The sequence below is a fragment of the Solea senegalensis genome, linkage group LG16, assembly GCF_019176455.1.
Source record: "Solea senegalensis isolate Sse05_10M linkage group LG16, IFAPA_SoseM_1, whole genome shotgun sequence".
NCBI lineage: Eukaryota > Metazoa > Chordata > Actinopteri > Pleuronectiformes > Soleidae > Solea > Solea senegalensis.
The window spans coordinates 15,340,856-15,363,743 of NC_058036.1; the positions used below are offsets into that span (position 1 = coordinate 15,340,856).

At 41.2% G+C, this 22,888-nt stretch overlaps 3 protein-coding genes and 2 gene segments (V, D, J or C); 2 read left to right on the plus strand and 3 right to left on the minus strand.

Annotated features, from left to right (window-relative positions):
• LOC122782649 overlaps positions 1-22,888 on the minus strand; it is a 42,569-nt gene that overhangs the window by 7,802 nt on the left and 11,879 nt on the right.
• LOC122782647 overlaps positions 1-22,888 on the plus strand; it is a 32,529-nt gene that overhangs the window by 860 nt on the left and 8,781 nt on the right.
• slc1a8b (solute carrier family 1 member 8b) lies at positions 1,741-15,650 on the plus strand. The gene is made up of 11 exons (XM_044047072.1): positions 1,741-2,141; positions 2,241-2,320; positions 2,627-2,842; positions 5,426-5,468; positions 5,565-5,778; positions 6,770-6,869; positions 7,593-7,826; positions 11,493-11,687; positions 11,765-11,899; positions 12,581-12,737; positions 13,598-15,650. The coding sequence occupies exons 1-11, from the start codon at positions 1,977-1,979 to the stop codon at positions 13,742-13,744; spliced, it is 1,686 nt and encodes a 561-aa protein (XP_043903007.1). The 5' UTR covers positions 1,741-1,976; the 3' UTR covers positions 13,745-15,650.
• On the minus strand, positions 9,700-10,707 carry LOC122782713 (glycerophosphodiester phosphodiesterase 1-like). The gene has a single exon (XM_044047189.1). It carries the CDS (start codon positions 10,684-10,686, stop codon positions 9,700-9,702), a length of 987 nt encoding a protein of 328 aa, XP_043903124.1. The 5' UTR covers positions 10,687-10,707.
• elavl1a (ELAV like RNA binding protein 1a) lies at positions 14,606-22,858 on the minus strand. Of its 3 annotated transcripts, none has more exons than XM_044047079.1 (7): positions 22,548-22,858; positions 21,430-21,489; positions 19,570-19,750; positions 18,940-19,043; positions 18,236-18,398; positions 17,895-18,120; positions 14,606-17,431 (listed from the first exon to the last, which is right to left on the minus strand). In XM_044047079.1, exons 2-7 carry the CDS (start codon positions 21,463-21,465, stop codon positions 17,107-17,109), a joined length of 1,035 nt encoding a protein of 344 aa, XP_043903014.1. In that variant the 5' UTR covers positions 21,466-21,489; positions 22,548-22,858; the 3' UTR covers positions 14,606-17,106. The 3 variants fall into 3 exon arrangements, with proteins under 3 accessions (XP_043903014.1, XP_043903013.1, XP_043903015.1); XM_044047078.1 differs by having other exon boundaries at positions 19,570-19,762; XM_044047080.1 differs by lacking the exons at positions 18,940-19,043; positions 21,430-21,489; positions 22,548-22,858 and having other exon boundaries at positions 19,570-19,632.

Consider the following 22,888-nt stretch of genomic DNA (forward strand, 5'->3'; position numbering starts at 1 on the left):
TCCTGAGCACATTGTTCAAGACAAGGATTAAGTGTTATTGGATTGGTCACAGCTGTGACGCAGACTCAGACACCGGCGCACAGGAGAGAGTCAGGTTTGGATCTGTTCCCAGGTTAGAACGGACACTGTGACATCAGCAAGGCACAGGGTTGACTCGAGAATTAACAAGTCATGCGAGCAACACACGAGAACGGACAGAGGCAACTTAGAAGGTTGATAACCACGGCCTGTTGTGATCTCTCACTGCAGCTCATTTTGCCAAGATTGTTCACTCATTATATCATAAACATCAAATCAACCCAATTCCCCCTTTTAAGACATTTAAAACTGTCCAGTTTGCACATGAGTCAGCGTGGAATTATTTACCCACCAAAATGCCAGGCTCCTGACGTCAAGGCCTGTTAGTGAAGGTCATGTCACCGAGCGCATGACAAAGCCTTGTGTTAGGGTGAGATCAAAGGTCCAGGTGTCATTTGCACATGTTCTGGCCACAGGGGACCGGAGCTGTGGAGTCTGAGCTTTAGATCTGATCCCCTGTGATTGTCCTGCATCCACATTTTAAACTCCTCCTTTATACTAACATGGCCGATGTCGGACCATCACGTCACAAACATTTCGCTGACATTTCTGCCTCTGTTTGATCTTTGCGAACAGCATTATTTCTATGCTGCGTCCTTATGGGCTCTGTCAAGCAGTACCATCGGACAGGACTGAGGGAGCATTTGTGTGTACACAGCAGACAAACATGCTCACTAAGGTCCACACTGAGCTTGGTAAACTACCTTTGATTTTTTATTTTATTGTACCAAATGAAGCGAGAAATAAGACCAACTGAAATTAGACAGACTTTTAAATTTACTTCATGTTTTGTTCGTTCCTCATGTTTCTGGAATAAGTTTTCATAAACTGTATTTTCCTTTCACTGTTGTAGTACATTGCTTTGGATACAAACTCATGGCATTGCTGTAAAAAAAAAAAAACCTCAATATTGAGGCAATTTTCCCTCAATAAACAATAGTTATTAACACTTCCGGTGTTCAATCCAATCCAATTTAACCCTTCTGTTTTCCATTAACATGTTGGTGCAGGGTGTCCAGATTCTTGCAGTTGGTGAAGTTTATACTGCGATTTTACTGCGAGATTAACCAAAAATCTAAGGAAATTGTGTTTGCTTACTGTGTATTTAGCTGTCATAGAGCTAACGTTGGTTAGCAAGTTGTGTAGCTAAGCTAGCCACAACAAAACTTATTTGCAGTCACTTGTGCATACCATAAACCGGCCAACCTGTATTCCCAGATGTATTAAAGGTTTTTTCTGACATGTTTCTGCTTTGATTCGTTCCCATCGGGCTACAACAGCTAACAGCGGCTATTTTCGAAGACAGCATGTTGCGTCACATAATGATGAGTCACGTTCTTGAAGGAGCGTCCCATTTCGTAGAGGTAGATTTGAACCACGTAAAATCTCACACAATTCCAAGTGGCAAGGGGTAAAAATGTGCCTTACTCAGCATTTGGTGAACTCATTTGACATTGCTTTTGAATGTGCAGGTTCAGCTTTATCCCTGTGAGGGTTAAGTCACCGAGGTCAAAGTGCAAGGGCCCCCGTTTTATGAATGGAATGACTTGGAGGCAGATGACTATAAGTCATAATGGTCTCTGAATGGAGGAGCTAATCTGTGCTAAAGTCGTTTCTTTAGCCTCATTAGTGAGCCTGAGTCGCCATGAACAAGACGCTCTCACCATTGGATAGGGATAATCCTTTTAGAGAGCACCATCCCATGAATCACTGGGTGAGCTCCTCAGTGTGAGACAAGACCCACCAGTGGATCCAGATTCACTGGGTGTCCTGGGTGTCCTCCACCTCTTGTGGGACACATAGCGAGCGGCCTCGTGCTCAGTGGCACATCCCTGATAACTGTGTTCAGTGCGGGGGGTGGAGGGGCCAACAGGGATACGGACCGATCCTGAATCAGGATGGAGCGATTGAAGAAGTGCATGAAGAGCATGGTGTCAGCCAAGGTCAGGGCGTATGTGGCGGACTACTGCAAGAGGAACGGCCTCCTGACGCTGTCGGTCTTTGCTGTGGTGACGGGCTGTGTGCTAGGATTTGTCCTGAGGTCACTCAACCTGTCCACACAGGTATGGATGGATGGATGGATGGATGGATGAGGAGTCTGTACATACAACTTTCCTCAGAAAGTGGCTCTAATGGTTTTTGTTTTTCTCTCACACTCACAGGCCAAGATCTACTTCTCCTTTCCTGGTGAGCTGCTGATGCGGATGCTAAAAATGTTGATTCTGCCGCTCATCACGTCCAGGTAAGACAAGTGTTCTCATCGGTTAGAACTTTAAACTGCAGCTGCTCGCGCGTTGTATTTTGTCCCATCCCGGTGAGCGAGGGAACACAAACTACAATTTGTCCCATATAAACAATTTAATGATGCGGTGTTATTGCAACTGTCACATCAAACATAAAACACAGGTACCTCTCATAAGTAAGGCATTTTGAATCTGTTCCTTTAAGAACATATAGAAGGCTTATTCCTGAACGTTTCATTCATGACACTTTCTTCAATATGTCTTCAGTCCACTGTGATCTTGTTTTTTTTCTCCCACCTATCTAGTCTTATGTCCGGCTTGTCAGCCATGGACACAAAGGCGAGCGGCCGTTTGGGTGTGCTGACCATCACCTACTACCTGTGGACGACCTTCATCGCGGTCATCGTTGGCATCGTGCTGGTGCTCATTGTCCACCCAGGGACGGGCTCAGAGAAAGAGGGGCACCTCGCAAGTTCGGGGCCTGTCATGACTTCTGCTGATGCTCTGCTCGACCTCATCAGGTGAGGAACTTTGAAGAATTACTCCAACTCAAAAAATCAACATTTGCACGGAAAATACCTCCCCATCGTCAACCTTTATGGAAACCATGAATGTCGGCACAGATTTTGGTGCTAATTAACTGGGTGCATGTTGACATATCACTGGATTGGTGATAAATATAATCTGTTGGTGCCGTTAAATGAAATTGCTTACTCATAATTACTGGGCAGCAGCATAAATAAAACCAATATTCATGATAATCCATTTCCTAGTTTTGGAGAAATTTGGGTCTTTACCAAGGAGAGGGATCAAACATGACTACATCCCTGGAGATATGTGGCTGTCTATCGTTGTGGTTTAAAACATTAGTGTGTAACTTTTAAAGGTAAGAAAGTATACACAGTATACGAATCATGTTCCATCATTTCTGTTCAAAGACAGAACAATGATGTCCAAAACAGCAAAGGTTACATACTGCAGCTTTAAAGCTTTAAATCCCTTTGGCTTTTACCGAGAGCAACTTGAAGAGAAAGAAAGTCTGCAGTAAACAACAAGGAGACAATGACTCACACGGGGTCAAAGAATGAGTAGGAAAGGGATTTCAGATTTCCCTCTCCGTCATCTTTGAGTTGTTTTTCAGGATTAGGATTAGCAGTGTAACACCCCTTAGCATCTGCGGTAAACCAGTACAGACTAATTAAGTCAAGAGCCAATCCAGTTCATAGCCATGCATCCTCTGGGACAGGAAGCTCCCTAATCACAAAAGCTCCAGGGATGAGTTTGATCCTCAATGCTGGGCCTACGGCAAAATAAACCAAAAGGAAAAAAAAAATAGGCAGTCCTGAAAGTCCATGAAATCCTTGTCAAGTATTTATGACGACGTAAGGAGTCCAAAAATGATCGCGTAACAAATGAAATGGCAGAACATTTTTAATCAAATGACAAATGAAATAATCTGAACATACATCTGACTATTTTTGCCCTCATTGTTGAATCAAAATAAGGGTGAAAAGTGCTTGTGAGATAGTTGCAGTGTTATTGCAGCAGATCAGCTAAGAATAGAGAGGTTCATTTAACACTTAATTGTGATCCGTTAAGCCTGCACTTTCTCAGAAGGTGCATGTGTAGTGTGCAGTGCTCTACACATGCTCTGTGAGATGGAGGCTGCAGTCAGGTGTGTGTGTGCGTTTACCAAGGCTTACCAAGGGTCATTCAAGTCACAGATCCATCCACTAATACCGTCTTGTTAAACCTGCTTATTTAACACAGCTGTGGCCGTGTTGCATAAGAACTGTTGTAAATGGTTCTAGCAGCATTTTTATTCTAGCTGTTCAACGTGGAGCTAATTTAAAAAGGTGTGCAGGTATTAGTGACACCTAATGGTGAGACAAACAGAGGACTCCATCCTGCACCCTTCCAATTCCCAAGCACATCATTTAACTACGCTGGACTTAATAAAAACAGAAAGGATATTTTTTATTTACGATACAGCTTGATCAGTTATTACTGAAATTCAAGTAGACACGCTGCTGAATTCTCTTACACATAAAAGTGAGTTGTCCATTATAGTGTGGCCTCTATCATGACTCCTAAATATTTGTATTATAATATCCAACTTTATTTATAAAGCTGAAACAGCCAAAAGTATATGAACAACACAAATAAACAAGTCATAGAATACTAACAATAAAAATGTTAATACCATCATCTTATACTGGGTTGTTTTCTGTTTAGCTGCTGTAGATACATGGTGGCACAAGATGGCGGCCTGTAAAAAGCAAGGTCCTTGCTTGAGTACATATAGAAGGCTGATTCTATGGCTGTGCAAACGTTAAAGTGATTAAAGTGACAAGTAGACAAACATACTAATTGTTTGGTATATTCAATTTCCGTCAATAAACTCTCCCTGGTGTTACACACTGGACCTCTAACTGTCGTGTACTGGTTTCATTTATAACACAGTTCACAACATTGGCGAAAAACTGTGCCACTGAAAAGTGGAATTGCCATTTTAAACTGATGCTCTAAGCTGGATTTAGTATTGTGCATTTGTTTTTGTTGGCCAGGTCACTGATTTAACCCAGAATTATACACAACTCCTTATATGTTATATGGACATCCTGATCAGGGTGTTAATAATCATCAGACTGCCTCTAGGTTGTGCTGAAAAAAACGATATAAGACACTCTATATTGCACATTCTTATAACCTCTGTATATACTGTATGTTTAAACATAGTAATGGAAAAAAGCAGCAGAAATGCTCTGTGTTCTAAGGGTTAATCTCAGGGGACCTTATGATTAAATAAATGGTCAAATGGATAAGAAATGTGAGCATAAAAATTTAATTTAATTGTAAAATAACTTATTATATTAATATTAGCTAATATTGTAATGTTCCATTCACTGTCATTGCAGTGTATTATTACAACATTAACTATTCATGTTGTCCAGTCAGACACTAAAAAAAAGTTAAGGGTCAAATACACAGGTAAATACAAAGCACAGGAAGTTAGTTTATCCAAACAGGATCCACAGTATCTGCCTTGCCGTCTCTCCACAGACATGATGTGAAATACTCTATATTTGTTCCGCCTTTTACAGAAACATGATCCCATCAAATCTAATTGAAGCGACCTTTCAGCAGGTGAGATTGACAGAAAGAGGACACTGTAAAAATTGCCTTCATTAGCGCGACACTAGACAATAACAATTCTCTACCTGTCGCTCTCTTTCATCCCAGTACCGGACAGACTTGGTTCCCAACGTGCAAAACTCTGATTTCAAAGAGTCTCAGGTCAACTATGTGTACGTCATGCCGGACTACCACAACCCTCGCCTGGGCCACCCCGTCTTCCTGGAGATCACGCCCGCGCCAGACGTCAAGTACAAGATCGTCCCCAGCACGAGCAAAGGCATGAATGTGCTGGGGATTGTCATCTTCTCGGCCACCATGGGTAAGAACGCCACAAGACTCTACTAAAGACTTTATTAAATGCACCAATTCTACTGCGTGTTCATGCAAATATAGAACTTCACTGATATGGTTAAGATTATTTAAGTAAAACTGACTTTATCTGTACTTTACGTTCTTATTTATACTTCTAACAACTTTCACTTTTAGTCCACTACATTTCCTCTAACTCTTTGTTACTACCAAATAAAATCAGAAGGAGAAGAGTTGGTATTATGGTCTGTATTTCTAGTCTCGATGAGCTGCTTTACACTACAGTTTTCACCCATTCACACGCTGCAACATGAATTGAACCCATAACCTTCCAGTTACTAGTAAATTTTATACCAGAAAATTACTTTTGATACTTAAGTACAGTAAATGTCATATACTTTTACTTATTATATAAAAAAGTGACTTCAACTTCTACCAAAGTCATTTTCTGCTGACATACTTGTACTTTTACTCAAGTTTCCTCTTTTAGGTACTTTATACAAGACTGTTAGAAGATGTATTTCATATAGTTAAGTCTCATCTTCCTATACGTACGCACTTATTTTATTAACTTAATTTACAACTTATCTGCCATTTTAACATCCAGTATGTAACATTTATGAGGGTTTTGTGACAGTAACTGAATATAAAAAAACAAATGGCCTTAAAATAAGCTTGTTATATTAGTTATATTCATTTAATAAGTGCCTTGCTAAACAGAAGCTGCCATGTTTCTACAGTAGCCTGAAAGGACAAATCAGGCAGAGCGTGCATTTTGGAACAGAATCTTTTAACAAAAACAAAAAGAACATAATTTTCTAGTATGTGAAGGCCGTCATTGTACCCTGACACACTTCAATGACCTTCAATGGAAAATAATTGATTATAAACTGTAAGTCTTCATTGATTTATCATTAATTCAGTTATCGTTTACATCTCATTGACTGTGTATCAGAGGTAAGGGAGTGGGACTAAGAGTCAACAGTGCTGTCTGTTCTCAGGTCTGCTGTTGGGGAAGATGGGAGAACGTGGCGCGCCGCTGGTCAACGTGTGCCAGTGCATCAACGAGTGCGTCATGAAGATCATCAACGCAGCCATGTGGTAAAGCTGCACTCAACCTCACTGTCACGCAACCAAACCGAAAGGGGAAGCGCCACATACAGCTCACAGCACAGTACAGCAGAGCTGGATTATACCTAAAAATAAGTCTCTTACAACAAACCAGGGAAGTGTCTGTACTCCTTCACATGGCAGCTAAATCTGGGATTACGTTTGTCTGAGCGAAGCAAGGCCAAGTTTTCGTAAAGTCATGTTTGTGTCAAATAACGGTGGAAAGCTTTATATCCAATATAGAGCTAACATTTTATTTTATTTGAGCACACATGATGCAAGTAAGAGAAATTGTGGAACAATCATAATAATGTTAGGAACATGCAGCACACAAAACTTATCATTAAAATAATGGATGCAAAAACCTTGCAATATATACACTGATATACTGAATAAATTAATATAAATCAATACCTTAATCACATGAGAGCATGCACACTCCACACAGAAAACACTCGGTCAGGCCAGGATTTAAATCAAGATAAACAATCCAAACAATCGCATGGCTTTATGTGCATAGGTATTGTAAATGATGTACTCAGGGTTATTTTTTTTTACTCTAAGAGACGGCCATCGAATGTCAATAAACAATGGGCACTGGGTAGGATTGACAAAATGAGAGAATGTCCGCACACAAGTTCTGAAGGCCTTTGGTCCGAAATGTCACCTTGTCCGTAATTAATCCTCTCCTCTCCTCTCCTCTCCTCTCCTCAGGTACTTCCCCTTTGGCATTGTGTTCCTTGTGGCTGGTAAAGTTCTGGACATGCACGACCCAGCTCACCTGGGAGAGAAGCTGGGCATGTACTTCATCACGGTGCTGTCCGGTCTGTTTGTGCACGGCCTCATCCTGCTGCCTCTCTTCTTCTACTTCTTCACTCGCAAAAACCCCTTCCCCTACATCAGAGGGCTGCTGCAGGCTCTTGTCATCGCATTGGCCACATCATCCAGGTAAGTTGTGGATATTATTATTATTATTGTTAGTGTTATTGTTATTGTTATTATTATTATCATCATTGTTATTATTAGGAGGGCCTGAGCCACGAATGGCAGGGGCCGAACTCGTCCAATCGCGTTTGTCGTTTTTGCAGATTCAAAACAGTGTGGCCACGGCAACCCTCCTTATTATTATTACCTCTATCTATCTATAAATTGCTGGAATGTCTGTCTGTCATTCGGATATCTCCCGATTGATTTCAAACTTGACAGGTGTCTTCCTATGGGCACATGCAATTTGTTTGGATAAGTAATGCAAAAGATATCGTTAAATATATCAGTAAAAGAAGGACACATTGGCTTTCGCTGCTCTACTGTAGCCACTCCCCCTCTGACTCACACAGCACTGTGGCTACTTGAGAGGCTCAGCGGGCCTTTTGGCAGAATTGAATCCTCAACAATAAAGACTCCCTGAATGCAGTGTGCCTGCAATACAATGAGTCAGCGGATTTTGCAACAACACGGTGGTCCCAAATTTGTCCGAAAATTTGTCCCGAGTTTAAGGACGTTTCCCACACACGCCCACATCATCAAAGACATTTTAAAAAGCCACTCATATTTGACATATTATGTTGTATGCCTCTCACACACAAAAACACAGTAAAAACCTATTAACATATTGAACGGGTTCTGTACTGGTTATTATTATTATTATTAGTAGTAGTAGTAGTAGTAGTAGTAGTAGTAGTAGTAGTAGTATTAATAATAATAATAATAATAATAACAATAATATTATTAATATTAGTATTAATACTAATATTAATAACAACAATAACAAGTCCATCACATTGTGTTAAACTCTCATGGCTTTTAAATGTGTCACATTTGGTTTAACAAACACAACGTCAAACGTTAGCAACTTACACCCCGTACCCAGCTCATTAACTCAAAATACAAAACAAGGTTACATGGCAGAAAACAAGCAAAAGCTCACCAGCTGCTTCCTCCTTGTTTGAAGAAGCTTTATTCTGCACAAAGTGGTTTTGGATGCTCAGTCCAGGTCACTTCTCAACTGTTTACTCCCTCTGCTGCTATGCAGACAGTCTGTGAGTGTTTGAGTGTGTGCTCGTTAGCATCATCACCCTCAGCTGGTGCACTCAGGCTGGAGGGGGTGTGGCCCACAGTTCACCTCAACATTATCATTATTATTATTTTTACAGCCACGATTGTTTTATAAACTGGTCCGTCCGTTTCATTGGTTTTCGATCTTCTCACATCCTCGTGTTCATGTACACTTGACAACTTTTCTTTCCAGTTTGGAGAATTATCGAAGACACTGCGAGACGTGCATTTAAGTGTAAGGAGTGAATTCTTCATCACAATATTCAATCAGAAAATGTGAATGATAGGGGACAATGGCATGAACCTTAAGTTATTGTTTTGCATTATACAACAATGATTTCTGCGTAGATTCACTTCTACATTGATTAAATGCAAAGGGAACATAAACAGAAGGAGCAGTCGTGTCATTTCACATGATAAATACAATAATAATATAATATACTATCATAAACTTTATTTGTATAGCACCTTTCATACGAGGATTGCAGCTCAATGAAGTGCTTCACAATAAAAGGAAAATAACATTTAAAAAGAAAAGAGATGCAAATACAACAAAACCACACAACACAGGGTGGAATGAAAAGGAGCTAGTTGAAGGCTAAAGTTAAAAGATGAACTGGCTTCCCTGATATCTAAGGGTAGTTTGTGCCAAAGTTTAGGGGCATAAGTCACAAAGGTAACAAAGGCTGCCTTTTCCAGACGTTCTTCTGCGACCAGGAGAGTCCTGGGTTTCACTTTTCAAATGATATCGTATGTGAGACTATTTCTAAGAACACTCTGTGGGGCTACAGTCCTCCACGAGACTGTCCGTGATGTAGTTGACTTGCAGCACCTCCTGGTAAAAGCTTTTCTCCACATTGGTGTTGACTGTCCACACCACCACCTCCACCCCTCTCTCGGCCCAGTGCTGCACAAAGTTCAGCGAGACAAAGTCCTTGTGGATGAGGAAGGCCGAGATGCCGCAGAGCCTCCACACCACAGACTGGGGTGCACAGTCCAAAACGACGTCCATGACGAGTGTCATCCAGCGGTATTTCCACAGGGAATCAAAATAATGGGCATCCACGCACTGACTCAGACTCCATGGCCTGTGGATCAGCGCCGTGACCACATGCGGGTCACTCTGTCTCATCCAGTAGAGGAGCTTCGGCTCAAACGAGCAGATGATGCTGCTGTTGTAGAGGACTGGATGCTTCCTATACAACTCTCTGAAGGCTGCGATGGCCTGGTCTGGTTGACCTTTGACATCAAAGTAGATGGTGAGGCGCAGTCTGATGCACTCCTCCACCGCCTCCTGCAGAGTGGGAATCCTCTCTCCCACAAATTTGTCCCGGAGTCGGTGTTTAGCGACTGCGTCCAGTTGACGCAGTTCAGAGAATCTCATCTGGCTGAGTGGTCCTGACCCGTCGGTGGTCCGGTCCACGGTCTTGTCGTGCATGAGTATCGGGACCCCGTCTGCTGAAAACTCCACGTCCAGCTCCACACCCGTTGCCCCGTTTTTACTGGCCTGGCGGATGGCGGCTATCGTGTTCTCCGGGGCGTCGTGCCCGCCGCCGCGGTGAGCCACCACCGACACCTTGGTGGGGTGTAACACCCGCTGGGCTTGAACCACCGGTACCCGGGGTAACTGCAACAGGGCCAGAAACAGGTAGAGGGCGGCAACAAAGACAGCTGGCTGCACCAGGCTGCGAGTCACCAGCAGGACCACCACGAAGACCACCGAGTACTGGTTGACCTCGTCCATTAGAAGCATCGTTGCCCGTTGGTTCTGCTGTCTCACACACGTTTAGCGTCTTTAAGTGTTTAACCCCCTCGTGAGCATCATGATAACCAGGTCGCCTGGATTTATTTTGATTCCATGGCCGTAGAATTGTCAAAAAAAAAGGTTCAATGAGTGAGTGCTTCTGCCCCTTTTTCCAGGATAACGTCAACTTTTAATATGTGGCAGTGATTCAATATTAGGGTGGAATAAAACGGATTTGGGATTTGTGTGCGTTTACATTCGGTAATCGGGTAACCATGCGGTCGACTTTTATCTGTGCGTGATCCAAATAGCCTTTCATCTGCCCTCACACTTCATTTTCAAAGGAGAAAAGTTGTTCTAGTCATTCATTCATTCATGTATTCATTACCATTCACTTGAGCTGTCTGCAACGAGTGGATGACACGCACAAACGAAGCTCTATGTTGGCGCCGCTTTCCCAACTGTATTTTTATTTACTGTTATTAATGTTGTACGTTATCTGACAGATTGTGTGTTCTGTCATTGTTTGACAACACACTGTATGACAATAAAGAACGTTGTGAATGCTGTTCATTTATTTCCCTTTTTTGGATAATGGCATGGATGTAGTTGCAGTGTGTGCAAGTGTGTGTGTGTGGGGTTTCTCCGGGTTCTCCGGCTTCATCACACACTCCAAAAACGTGCAATATGGGGATTAGGTAAATTGGACACTCTAAATTGATCGTAGGTGTGAGAGTGAATGGTTTCATGTGTCCACTCTCTCCAGTGAGCACAGTATGTAATGCTGTGTCCTCTGTGTCCTCTTCGTTTCGCAGCTCGGCCACTTTGCCGATCACCATGAAGTGTCTCCTGGAGAACTGCGGCGTGGACCGACAGATCGCTCGCTTCGTGCTGCCAGTGGGAGCGACCATCAACATGGACGGGACGGCGCTGTACGAGGCCGTGGCGGCCATCTTCATTGCACAGGTCAATGAGTACGACTTGGACTTTGGCCAGCTGGTCACCATCAGGTGAGAACAGACTCTCTCTCTTTGCATTAAACTGTCTTCGTCTCTAATGTCTTGACTCTTGACTCTGTCCTCCTCAGCATCACAGCGACAGCAGCTAGCATCGGGGCCGCCGGGATACCTCAAGCGGGTTTGGTTACCATGGTGATTGTTCTGACCTCTGTGGGGTTACCGCCTGCCGACATTTCACTGATTGTGGCCATCGACTGGGTTCTGTGAGTTTCCTCTGAAATATTTACCACCGCATGACATGATAAATAAGAGGTAGAAAATGTTTTAATTAAGCATTAAAGAACCATAAAATATTCACAATTGGTACTTAATTACAAATGTTAAAGGTTATTTAACCCTTAGAACACAGAGCATTTCGGCTGCTTTTTTCCATTACTATGTTTAAACGTACAGTTTATAGAGAGGCTATACGAATGTGCAATATGGAGTGTCTTATATCGTTTTCAAAAAGAAAAGAAAAACGGTCTAATTTTGTGACTTCGCCACAATTATTGCTTCTTTACATCACTACTAAAAATGCAATGTAAAATGAATCATAACTTTGACTCGACAACACATAAGAAGACAGAAAAAAACAGCATTTTGTAAAGCCTGAATATGTGACCTATAAACACATAAACACACACCCCCATATAAGGAGTTGTGTATTATTCCCACACCAAATTACCCCACATTATTATGGGTGCACAGATCCGTGCCACGTGAGCACCAAGGGTTAAGAAGCAATAAAACAAAGTAATGGAACTTAAATGTATGTATTTATGAGGTTAGTTAGTTAGTGTGTGTGTTGATAAGAGTTATGATTAATAATTACGGCCGTCTTGGAGCCTCAGTCGGTGTTTGGAGGGACAAGGTATGAGTGACTCCTTCCCTCTCTCCCTCAGCGACCGCTTCCGGACCATGATCAATGTTCTCGGCGACGCTTTAGCCGCTGGGATTATGGCTCATCTTTGCAGGGAAGATTTTGAGAAAGCAGCCGCTGCCGCCGCAGCTGCAGCCACCACCACCACAGCCACCAATAATGGAGGAGGACCCAAGCGGGTGAGGAGGACTGGACGTTAGAGTGCCATAAGATATAATATTGATAATATTCATGCTTTATATCATGCAGATATAATCTGGGTTTTTTTTAAGCTAAAAGTTGATTTTATCCATTTCTAAGAGAAGTATTAAGAAATATTTTCAACAGAGCAGATATTTGTTTAGGTGAAATGTTTTCGACCAGTTGCCAATAGCACATCTACACGATACAAGAACCTTCACAGAAATAAACTAGGATGGAATAGGATAGTGCAGCAGTTCCCTAACCTCAGTGTCTCCCTCACTCAACAGTTCGCTCATTTACTCTCGCGAAAATGGCCGGAAAGATTAAAAATGGCCGACTTCCTGTTGAGTTGAGCCTATTGTAGCGGTCGACTTTTGGGTTTCGTCTTGGTTTCAAACATCTGGAACTCAATTTTTCCTCTGTTTTCACCTTAGGGGGGGCGCTACAGAGCCCTTTAGCAACGCACGTGTCGGGGAACTATGCCAATATCGCATTTTCGCCAGACCTGACCTCCATGCAAGAGTTTTCATGTACGATAACCCCCTTAAAAAATGCCCGCAAAGCCACAGATATAATAATAATCTGAAGGATGACAATAGGTTCCTTGCCCTTTCGGCCCCTACCATTCATGGCTGACTCTAAACTGTAGGCATCAGAATTTGAGCAGTAACATGTTTTCCAAAATGTGATTTAGCAATAGAATTCATAGTCACACCCTTAAAAGTGTAAATAACGTGTATTTTAAAATATAGCTGCTTCTTAACTCTTGTGGTATAATCTTTTTGTTTGTTTTTAAGCCTTGAGTCATTCACATTCAGACATCCACCCTAACTATCGCTGCATGTCTCCCACACAGAGAGACACAGTGATCTCCTTTGGCAATCAGAGCGTGGCGCTGTCCGACACACCTCTGATCACACAGCGGTGCGACTACGTGTACGAGGTAGACGGAGACAACGTGCTGGAGAAGCCCCTGGCCTGCTACAACCTCTGCCATGTCTGAGACACTGCCTTCAACTGTGACCGGCGTCCAAGGTCCAGTCCAGGTGACCAAAGGGAGAAAAGAATTGCTGAGGAGCAAAAGCGGCTTTGATGGATTCTGTCTGTGCATTACTGCTCTTTGGAGTGGGTGGCAGGAAGTGTCAGGACATGTCACGCAGACACTGGTTATTGTACGGATGCACGCCTCTGCAGACACTGTAACGCGCCGCAGTACCACGCATTAGGGTTAGTGTGTATTGGTTGCAGGTTTTGAGTTGCCTTAACCTGATCTCAGTTGTCAAAAAAAGTGCTGAGAACCTGAGAGACTTGAAAGTAAGCAGAACGCGATAATAGAAAACACAGCATGCTCATTCACAATTAGATCTTTATGGATATACAGTATATATATATATTAAAGCAGCATTCACAAACATATTTACAGTACTACAAAGAGGTTACATTGAGAGCATTACCTGTTTGTTTTTGTTTTTTCTTTTTTTATACATGATGCTATTCATTTTGTAATAAAAACCAACCGCACTCAAGAGTTCTGTCGAGTCTCGTTTTCATTTCAAAACTAAATATGGTTTTAGAGGTTTGTTGCGTCTTGATACAGTATGTATTTCTACCAAATTAATTGGATGAGAGCCCCGTGAAAGGGTCACAAGACACAGAGGATGTTTGTGAATCAGTCAGTTAAAGGAATACTGACATTAAGAATCAGGTCTCTCTTGAAAAATGAGATCAGTGGGATAACATGTACAAATAAAAGTTTAATAGGTTTTCTTTGACCTCATATGAGCTTTGAGGTGATTGTGAAAGACTAATTAATGTCAATTCATGGCATTAAATTTATGATTTAATAACATAGGTCATCCTTCAATACTATTGCACCATGTTTTTATTGAAATAATCCAATGTTAGAAGACATTTAATGGACTTCAACTCTGTGTCCATTCAAAAAAAACAAAAACAGAAAACCACAGAAATCGTTAAAATCATTTAGAACACTGCAATAAGTAACAAGCATGACTGTGTACATTTTCAAATGTCCGCGCTTCCGATGTAAAACACAACATTACACCTATAAATTAAGGCCGAACGCAGTTTATTCGGAGTGCCGTCACAGCGTCACTCGTGTCTTTCGCGCAGATCCGAGAAAAACTGAGCAACGACAAAACATCAGTAAAAAATCAAAAAAAAATCAAACGGATGACAATTCAAGACTAGAACACATTTCTATCACCTGCTTTGAGCAGGTCACCAAGTATTGCACAAAATGTTAAGGTTTAGGAAACAAAACCAAAAAAATGACGTGAATACTGAATCAGAAAACACTGAAGCTCTGATGGAAACAATCCTTTTACGGAATCTATATATTATAGATGGGCATTTTATTTAGTGTCACGTAGAATAGCATGAAAAAGAAAAAAAAGCATGAGCAGGTACTGTTTTTCAGGAATCACTTTTCACCATCAGTGAATGGTTTCTCTGTTCAATCTGAAAAACACAGCACCCGTGTGAAAACACATTCCGCCTAAATTCAACACCAGAAAGAGGAGGAGTCCAATCTCAAAAACATTTTACAGGTGGACAACAGGAGGAAGTGTTTCACTCTGCAGGTAAACACAACTGAGCCTTCAATCAAAAGACAAAGCCCAGTCAATAGAAACTGGGTTTGGATCTGAAAAAGCTTGGATTTAGCAGTGATATCAAACACTATCCTGCCAAAAGAGACAGAAATCAGAGCAGATTCACTGGAAAAAAACAAAAAAAGACATTTATCCACTTCACTGCTTTAAAACGTACCTTAAGTAAACTACAACTGTAGTGATTCGTACTTGTTGCTTTGTGAAATATTATACAGGATAATAATTTTCCTTCAAGTGTCTTTGCACAGTTTAAATAATACTCATCTCGACTCACTGTTGGTCCACATGTTAATTATTAAGTCTGACTTTCGACTGCCTGTTTTTGGTGGAACAGGGATTTATTATCAGAAAAAGAACAGAACAAAACCAAAACCTGGAAAAAGAAAAAAAGAAACAAACCAAACAAAATGTTCAGCAAAATGAAATAAAATTTAATGGTTTATGTTCAAACTGAAACAACCAAAACAAAAAAAGAAGGAAAAGTAATCTAAACTGAAATCAATTGTCCAACAAAGGCCATTAATCTCTCTCGAGTTTCCAAACTCATTTAAACAGGTTTGTAAATGACACTGTAAAAATTAAAATCTAAATTTCTAGAAAGAAAAAAAAATGTATTCAAAGAAAACAAATCAACTCAAAATGAAAGAGGGAAAAAGAAAATGTCAAACTGAGCATAAATGATGGTATCAGTCAGTGTCAGATATTATCAGTACCTCCTCAAAAACAAATAACAATAATAATAATAATAATAATAATAATAATAATAATATTATATATATATATATATATATATATATGCAATTTACCTCGCTAATCTGCTGTGGGGTAACAGGATCAAATCTCTCCCTGTCTTTGGTCCATATTAATTCCAAACTTTTTGACTGGGGATCTTTTTTTTTCTTTTTAAAGTCTCTCATGCAGAACAATTTAGAATAAAAAGACAAATTTACACAGGGGACGACATCCAACAAGAACAACAACAAAAATTCCCTTCAGGGCTGGATGTTTAAAACTGTTAACCTGGTCAGAGGATGAACAGAGTCATAGCTTAACATAAAAAAAGGCTGATATTCTTAGTAACCTAAAACACATTGGTTAAAAGTGCTTAGTTTTAGATTAATCAATATGGTGAGTGGTATTGTCTGTCTGTCTGTTTGTCTGTCTGTCCACTGGATGATCATTTAAGGCATCTATAGGTCTACTTCTCATGAAGACCCGGAACAAAGCACTGCTTTACCCAACACAAAACAACCAACGTCTCCCAAGTAAACTGTTGTTTTTCCACTTTGATTAGAATTAACCACTAAAATTTAGACAGAACATTTTTGCTCTGTGATTTCAGAACACCGTTGACCTGCCTCTGTTTTTTTTTTTCTAGCTCAACAAATACAGACAGTATTTCTGCTTTTAAGATCAATTTTAAATTCACCTTGAGGGTATCTCAAACTTTTGCACTCTTTATCTTCTCCCTTAAAAAGAAACCAGAGTGTCCTCAAGCCCCACGAATGAACGAAAAGATGAAAAAACAAATCAAAAATAAATCAGTCTTAGAAAAGTAACAAAAGGTGCAGAGTGAACAAACATCTTACTTAACTCTGAATACACTTAAACCAAAATGGATGAGCCAGACTTGGCAAACTCCTAATTTAGCCCCTCCCACCCACCCCAAAAAAAGCCTGGTGCAGGTCATTGCAACCTCATCCCCTCTAAACCCAATTGTCCGGCTCTCGCTCTACTTGTGGCCCTTGCTGGTCTTAAAGGACACTTGCAACATCTTGTCTCCGAGACGGTAGCCGTTCAGGCTGGCGATGGCCATGGCCGCCTCCTCGTAGTTTGTCATGGTAACGAAGCCAAAGCCCTTGCACTTGTTTGTGTTGAAGTCTCGGATCACCTTGACATTGGTGACGGCGCCAAACGGCCCAAACATTTGCCAGAGGATGCTTTCGTCGGCGTCCTGGCCCAGGTTGTAGATGAAGATGCACCAGCCGGAGGTGGAGTTCCCAGGGGCGCTGACGCCTCCCATCCCACTCATGTGGTCGACGCTCATGGGGGAAAACCTGGAAAGTGAGGTAAATGAAGCCAAAAATATGTCTTGAACACAATCAGAGACACAGCATGAATTCCAATACGACTGCCATTTCCCCCGGGAATCAATTCATTGAATCCACTATGCAAGATGATGAAATGTCCCCTTTATACTTGTTAGGGTTATCGATTACATTCTACTGACTTTAAAATATTTAATTCTTAAAGCTGACAGCATACATTCAATCTCCCCATCAGTCCAAAAATAGAACTGATCTGTATTTTGCCAGCCTGGGGGCAGGAACTGCAGGAGCACTGGTGCCTAGGCCAGGTCAGGTCAGGATGACTGTGTACATGCAACTATAATTCGCCTGACAAATCTGTGTGTGTTTACTTAGTACTAATTTAGTCAGTTTATAGTATGCAAGTAACTGAGCAATCAAAGGTGACCAAAGTGCTGAATACGATGAAGAAAGAAAAAACATCATCCCTCACCTGAACCTCTGTGCCTGGTGATGTAAAGGCCCTCCAATGCGGCGAGTTTGGTTGTGGTAGAGCTGAGAAATGAGCTGCGTGTTCTTCACCTGGTTTGGGTTGGCAGCAAATTTCACCGTGATTGGCTCAGCGGCACCGGGTGGTTTTTGGCCGTTCAGGTTTTTGACAGCCTCCTCCGCCTCGGACCGCTTGTCAAACCTGATAAAGGCCACCCCGCGGGACGCACCTGGGTACGAGAAAGCAGCTGGTGATTGCTTCTTCTGGTACAAGCGAATGAACTGCATTGCAGAACGAGTACTGCTGCCTTCAAATTTTTTTAAAAAAGCAAGGAAGTCATTCACCTGTCATACCTGTACCCTGATCAACAAGTACCCGAGAGTTAATGATACGTCCATAACGTGAAAACATGTCTTCCACATCTTTCTGGGTCATGGACTTTGGCAGGCCGCTGATATACAGATTGGCATCTTTAATCATGTCAGAGCTGGGCCGTGCGTATGAAACCTGGTAACAAGAAGCAACAATCATGACGACAACCCTCAACACAAATGTACAAATAAAATCACAAAAAAGCAAAACAAGCACTTAAATCTACGCATCTGTTAACATCTAACAACTTTTCTGGATTTACCAGGACATTTAAAAGGTTACAACCATCCAGTCATACATCTGAAAGGTCTCGTCTTTTCGTTTAAAACGCCTCTTTCAAAGTATGCAAGAAGAAAAATGGTTGGATAACATGGTTTGAGGTATAAAATATCACACCTGAGCAAAACTCAGAAGCAGAATGGAAAACTACGTTCACAAAAACAATGGAATCAAACAAATGGTACTTTTTTGACACAATATACGAAATAAAATCAGTAATATTAACGCCAAACTCAACAGACATGACAGATAGGGCAGTAAGTGAGCTGTAAAAGCAGAATCACTTTCTCTGGCCGGCATGTACTAGCTAGTTAGTGGAGAGCACAGGAGCCACAGGAGAGTTATATGACATGACATCTTTGGTTTGAGAATTGTAGAACACCTTATTGCACGTTACCTTGATAGTTTTGGACTGTAGCCTTAGTCCATTCAGTGTACTGATAGCTCTTTCTGCATCATTAGGGTTAAGATAGTTAACAAATCCGTACCCTAAACTGTGGCCTAGAGAAAAAAAAGGAAAACAAATAAAATAAAACAAAAAAACGTTGTAAAGTTCAAAAAAAGCTGCAAACAAATAAATATTTAAAAACAAAAACAAATCTTAACATTGCATGCTAGGTCCAAACAAACAAACAAACCAGTTAAAGAGCGCCGGGGAGTAAATAAGTAAATAAAACAAGTCTACGGTGGAGGAAAAATTGGAGAAAACTACTTTCCCAACACAAGCAGGAAAATAAATGTAGGACATTTTTCCAATAAAATGTTCCATTAGAAAATCCCTGAGAACAGAGGAGCCAGTAAACGGATTTTCGAAAGTATCCTGTTCATATGAAAATCAGTAATAGGCCAAACTGGTCATAAAGCTGGAGCACCACTGCTGATGTATTCAGAGGGTGTTGCCACAAACTGTATCTTTTTCTGCCACGTCTGTAACAGGAATCGTCTGCCATTTAAATATAAAATCAGCGGTCTGTTCAATCAGCAATCTACTCTGTCTCGGGTCCGATTGCTTCAGAGCGTAGCATACCTGCGACTTTGTCCCGGATTAGTTTGGCCGACTCCACCTCCCCGATGCTGCTGAAGAGGCTCCGCAGTTCATCCTGTGTCATGCTCTGTGGCAGATAGTTCACGATCAGGTTAGTCTTGGCATCCTTCACCTCGTCCCCTCCCATGTGGTCTTCATAACCGTTCGACATTTCATACACCTCCTGCAAGTCGGCCAGGTGGGCCGGAAAACATAAAGCAAGGTAAGCATGCTTTCATAAGATTTTTTGAAAAATCTTAAAACAGCTTTTCTAAATGAATAATAAAATGAAAAACTTACACCTACACAGGCAATAACAATGACTTTGAAAGAATAGAGAAACCAATACTAAACTAACTCCCTTCAAATTTGATTTGCCATCAGCAGTCAGACCTGAGCCACTGTTACATATATGCCCTATAATTTATTCTCTCGGGCTTCACTGACCTCGCCTCCTCCCTGCTACCCCTAATAACCCAATTACATCACAGAGAGTCACAAAACCTAGAGCAAAGTGGGCACTGGCTGGGCACAACACAACAGGAAGCACAATGCCACAATTCTATAAAGCATTCTTCTAATGTGTGGTCTTTGAAGAAGAAACTAATTGATCAGATGATAGGAAAAACCAGGGGCTAAATTTAGCTTCCAAATGAAGAAGTTCCTGCTTTAAAAGTGTTGTATTCACAAAGTTTTGGCAGATTCCTGCTACTGGCTGGTTAAACAGACACACACAAATAATCTGACTGGTACTTCATTTACAACATAAGAAGTGTTGTTGATATTAAGAGGAAAAGCCAATTCTTGTTATTTATTAACACTGTGAATAAAGCTTTGTTTCCTTCATCGTCCCGACACAAACTATGTGTTGTCTACATGAAAGAGAGAGCAACAGAAAATTCATGCCTGAAGCTGATCAGGGGCTGACAGCATACAACTTATTAATTTACACATTACATCCAAACAAACACTAAAGTGGAAAAATTGATTCAACGGATTTTATGGTTTAATCCTGATTTTGTGTCCAAGCAGTGTCTCAATAGATTTCAATACAGAATAAAAGTGGTAAAAAATGGAGTGCTTTACACAAAACCCAAGCAAACTTTGAATGAAGGGATGCATCACAAAAGGTTTATGTTTGCAAATTATGCTAAGTAGCCATTTTACCCTCAGGTCAGTTTTTATGGTGTGATAACAAATGAGATTAGCTTAACATTTGCCAGTGGGAAGCAGTCTGAACCTGACAGAGGTCCATTCATGACAGAGAAGGGCTGTGATTGTGTATTCTGGAGGGCAAGATACTCTGAGAGAATGAAAGAGCCCTGTATTTTCCAGTAGTGTATCGTAGTGGGAGCGGCCATGTATTTTATTTAATGGCATCTCACCCCCCCATTAACAGATTTATCTCTGTCCAATTCTGAGCATGAAGTAAAACTTAAAAGATAATCTCTTAACTCTCCACCATACAACAGGAATTGATGATTTTACTCCTGTTTATCACATTTAATGTAAGTGACAATGTTCAAACAATGTCATAATTCCACCCCTCTCTTGCACTTGCTGTCTCTTAACGTTTCTTTAATTATTTTCCTTAATGAGTTCCCCTGACTTAGTTCATTCTGTCCCTGACTGTATACATTGTAATGTCAACCTATTCAAATAAAGCTTTATTTTAAAAATGTTTGTATACAGTGAGCACCATGTACAGGCTTGGGATATGTACTACAGCTTTAGAGACGTTTGGTTGCCTGTGGATGAAGATGCTTCTTGAAACACTGCTGTGTAAACAAAAAACCTTACATTTATGACAAAGAAAAAGATTGTATAGGTTAAGTTCTGTTTCCGTGTGGACCCCATACTCACTTTCAAGTACTTAATGTGTCCACGACGAACTGCCATGAAGACACTTCACTGCTCCTGAGGCTAGATGGGAATAAGACGACATACTTGTGTCACTAAAAACGTGACATAAAGAAAAATGTGGTGAAGTTGAATGGGGACTATAATAAACTGTCTAACTACTAATTTGAATTTACTTGTTCAATGGTAGCCAATTAAATTGAGTGATCTGCCTCATGTTGTGGTCAAACAATAACACAACAGCCCAGCTGTGGGGATGATACAACTGATACAATAATACGTGATAATCCATCACGTTTTGACAGATAGTTCACAACAAGACAACACTCATAATGCAAAATTAGTCTTACAAAAACAGAAATAAAACAGAATCTAAACATTTATTCAATAACATGTATACAATTGTAATTTTAGATCGTAAAACTTGATCGTGTTTGTCGGTAATAACTGGCAGTAATGTTGTACGATGATGCTCCTCAGTTGTTGGTTACAATAAATTGTACTACTGTACAATTATGACTAGACAGAGTAATACAAACATGAAGCATCCACATTAGCATCATAGCATTGCTCAGTCCGTCTAAAAAATATGTCAATACAAACAAAGAGCAACCCCGTTGAATGATTCACACTGCAGTTTTAGACGTTTATATTGTTCATGTATTATCAACAAACAACACAATCAACACTGAGCTGCTCGTCATCTCACAAATGCGTACGGGCCGGACTATCCCTGCTAGCATTAGCAGGCTAGCAGCTGCACGCTCACTCTTCTCGGATTAAGAAAAACGCATAAACCCACCGGGCTTAAACAGAACCAGGGTCATTGTTGACTTCTAAATCTTTAAATACACACATGTGGACACATGCGCTCACATTGTGTTGACCCTGTGCGTTACGTGGCGCTCTCATGCCCGCTGGCTAACGTAAAGCACCGTAGCCCTATTTTGGAGCGAGCGTCGTATAATTGCGTCCATGTCCCCGCGCCTAAACCGCAGCGGCCTGCTAACAGGCCACGAAGGCTAACAGTAGCCAGCGCGACGGGCCGCAGGGGTGCTCTTCTAAATAACCCCACACACGTCGGTGTATGCACAGTTATGAGTATTATTACGAAATCTTACCAGCTTTTATGTGCCGGCTAATGTCTCTGCCTTCTTCTCCCGTGTTTATTTTTATAATTCTTGACGACGTGCACTTCCCTCCAAGTCAACCTCACGTAGAGAAGTAGCGGAAGGAGGTACGTACGTGATGAATTCGACGCCCACTCAGCCACGGCCACACCTCTGCAGAGGTACCGGAGAGGTCACCGGAGGTCAAGCAAACGCTGCACTCACTTTAGTCAGATTATTAGGAACACCTAATCTCTCCTTCACTACGGTTATAATGTTTGTGTTTAGGGCTGGAACTAACGATTATTTTCATAATCGAGTAATCTGTCGATTTTTTGCTTGATTAATCAAGT

Bases quoted from the DNA above. Each gene is read 5' to 3' on its own strand.
- slc1a8b (XM_044047072.1), top strand. From the start codon at position 1,977: ATGGAGCGATTGAAGAAGTGCATGAAGAGCATGGTGTCAGCCAAGGTC. The intron at 2,843-5,425 runs GTGAGGAACTTT...CGCCTTTTACAG, and splicing joins GCTCTGCTCGACCTCATCAG to AAACATGATCCCATCAAATC. The intron at 5,469-5,564 runs GTGAGATTGACA...CTTTCATCCCAG, and splicing joins TTGAAGCGACCTTTCAGCAG to TACCGGACAGACTTGGTTCC.
- LOC122782713 (XM_044047189.1), bottom strand. From the start codon at position 10,686: ATGCTTCTAATGGACGAGGTCAACCAGTACTCGGTGGTCTTCGTGGTG.
- elavl1a (XM_044047078.1), bottom strand. From the start codon at position 21,465: ATGGCAGTTCGTCGTGGACACATTAAGTACTTGAAA. The intron at 18,399-18,939 runs GTAACGTGCAAT...TCTTGTTACCAG, and splicing joins TACAGTCCAAAACTATCAAG to GTTTCATACGCACGGCCCAG. The intron at 17,432-17,894 runs GTGAGGGATGAT...CTCACTTTCCAG, and splicing joins CACCAGGCACAGAGGTTCAG to GTTTTCCCCCATGAGCGTCG.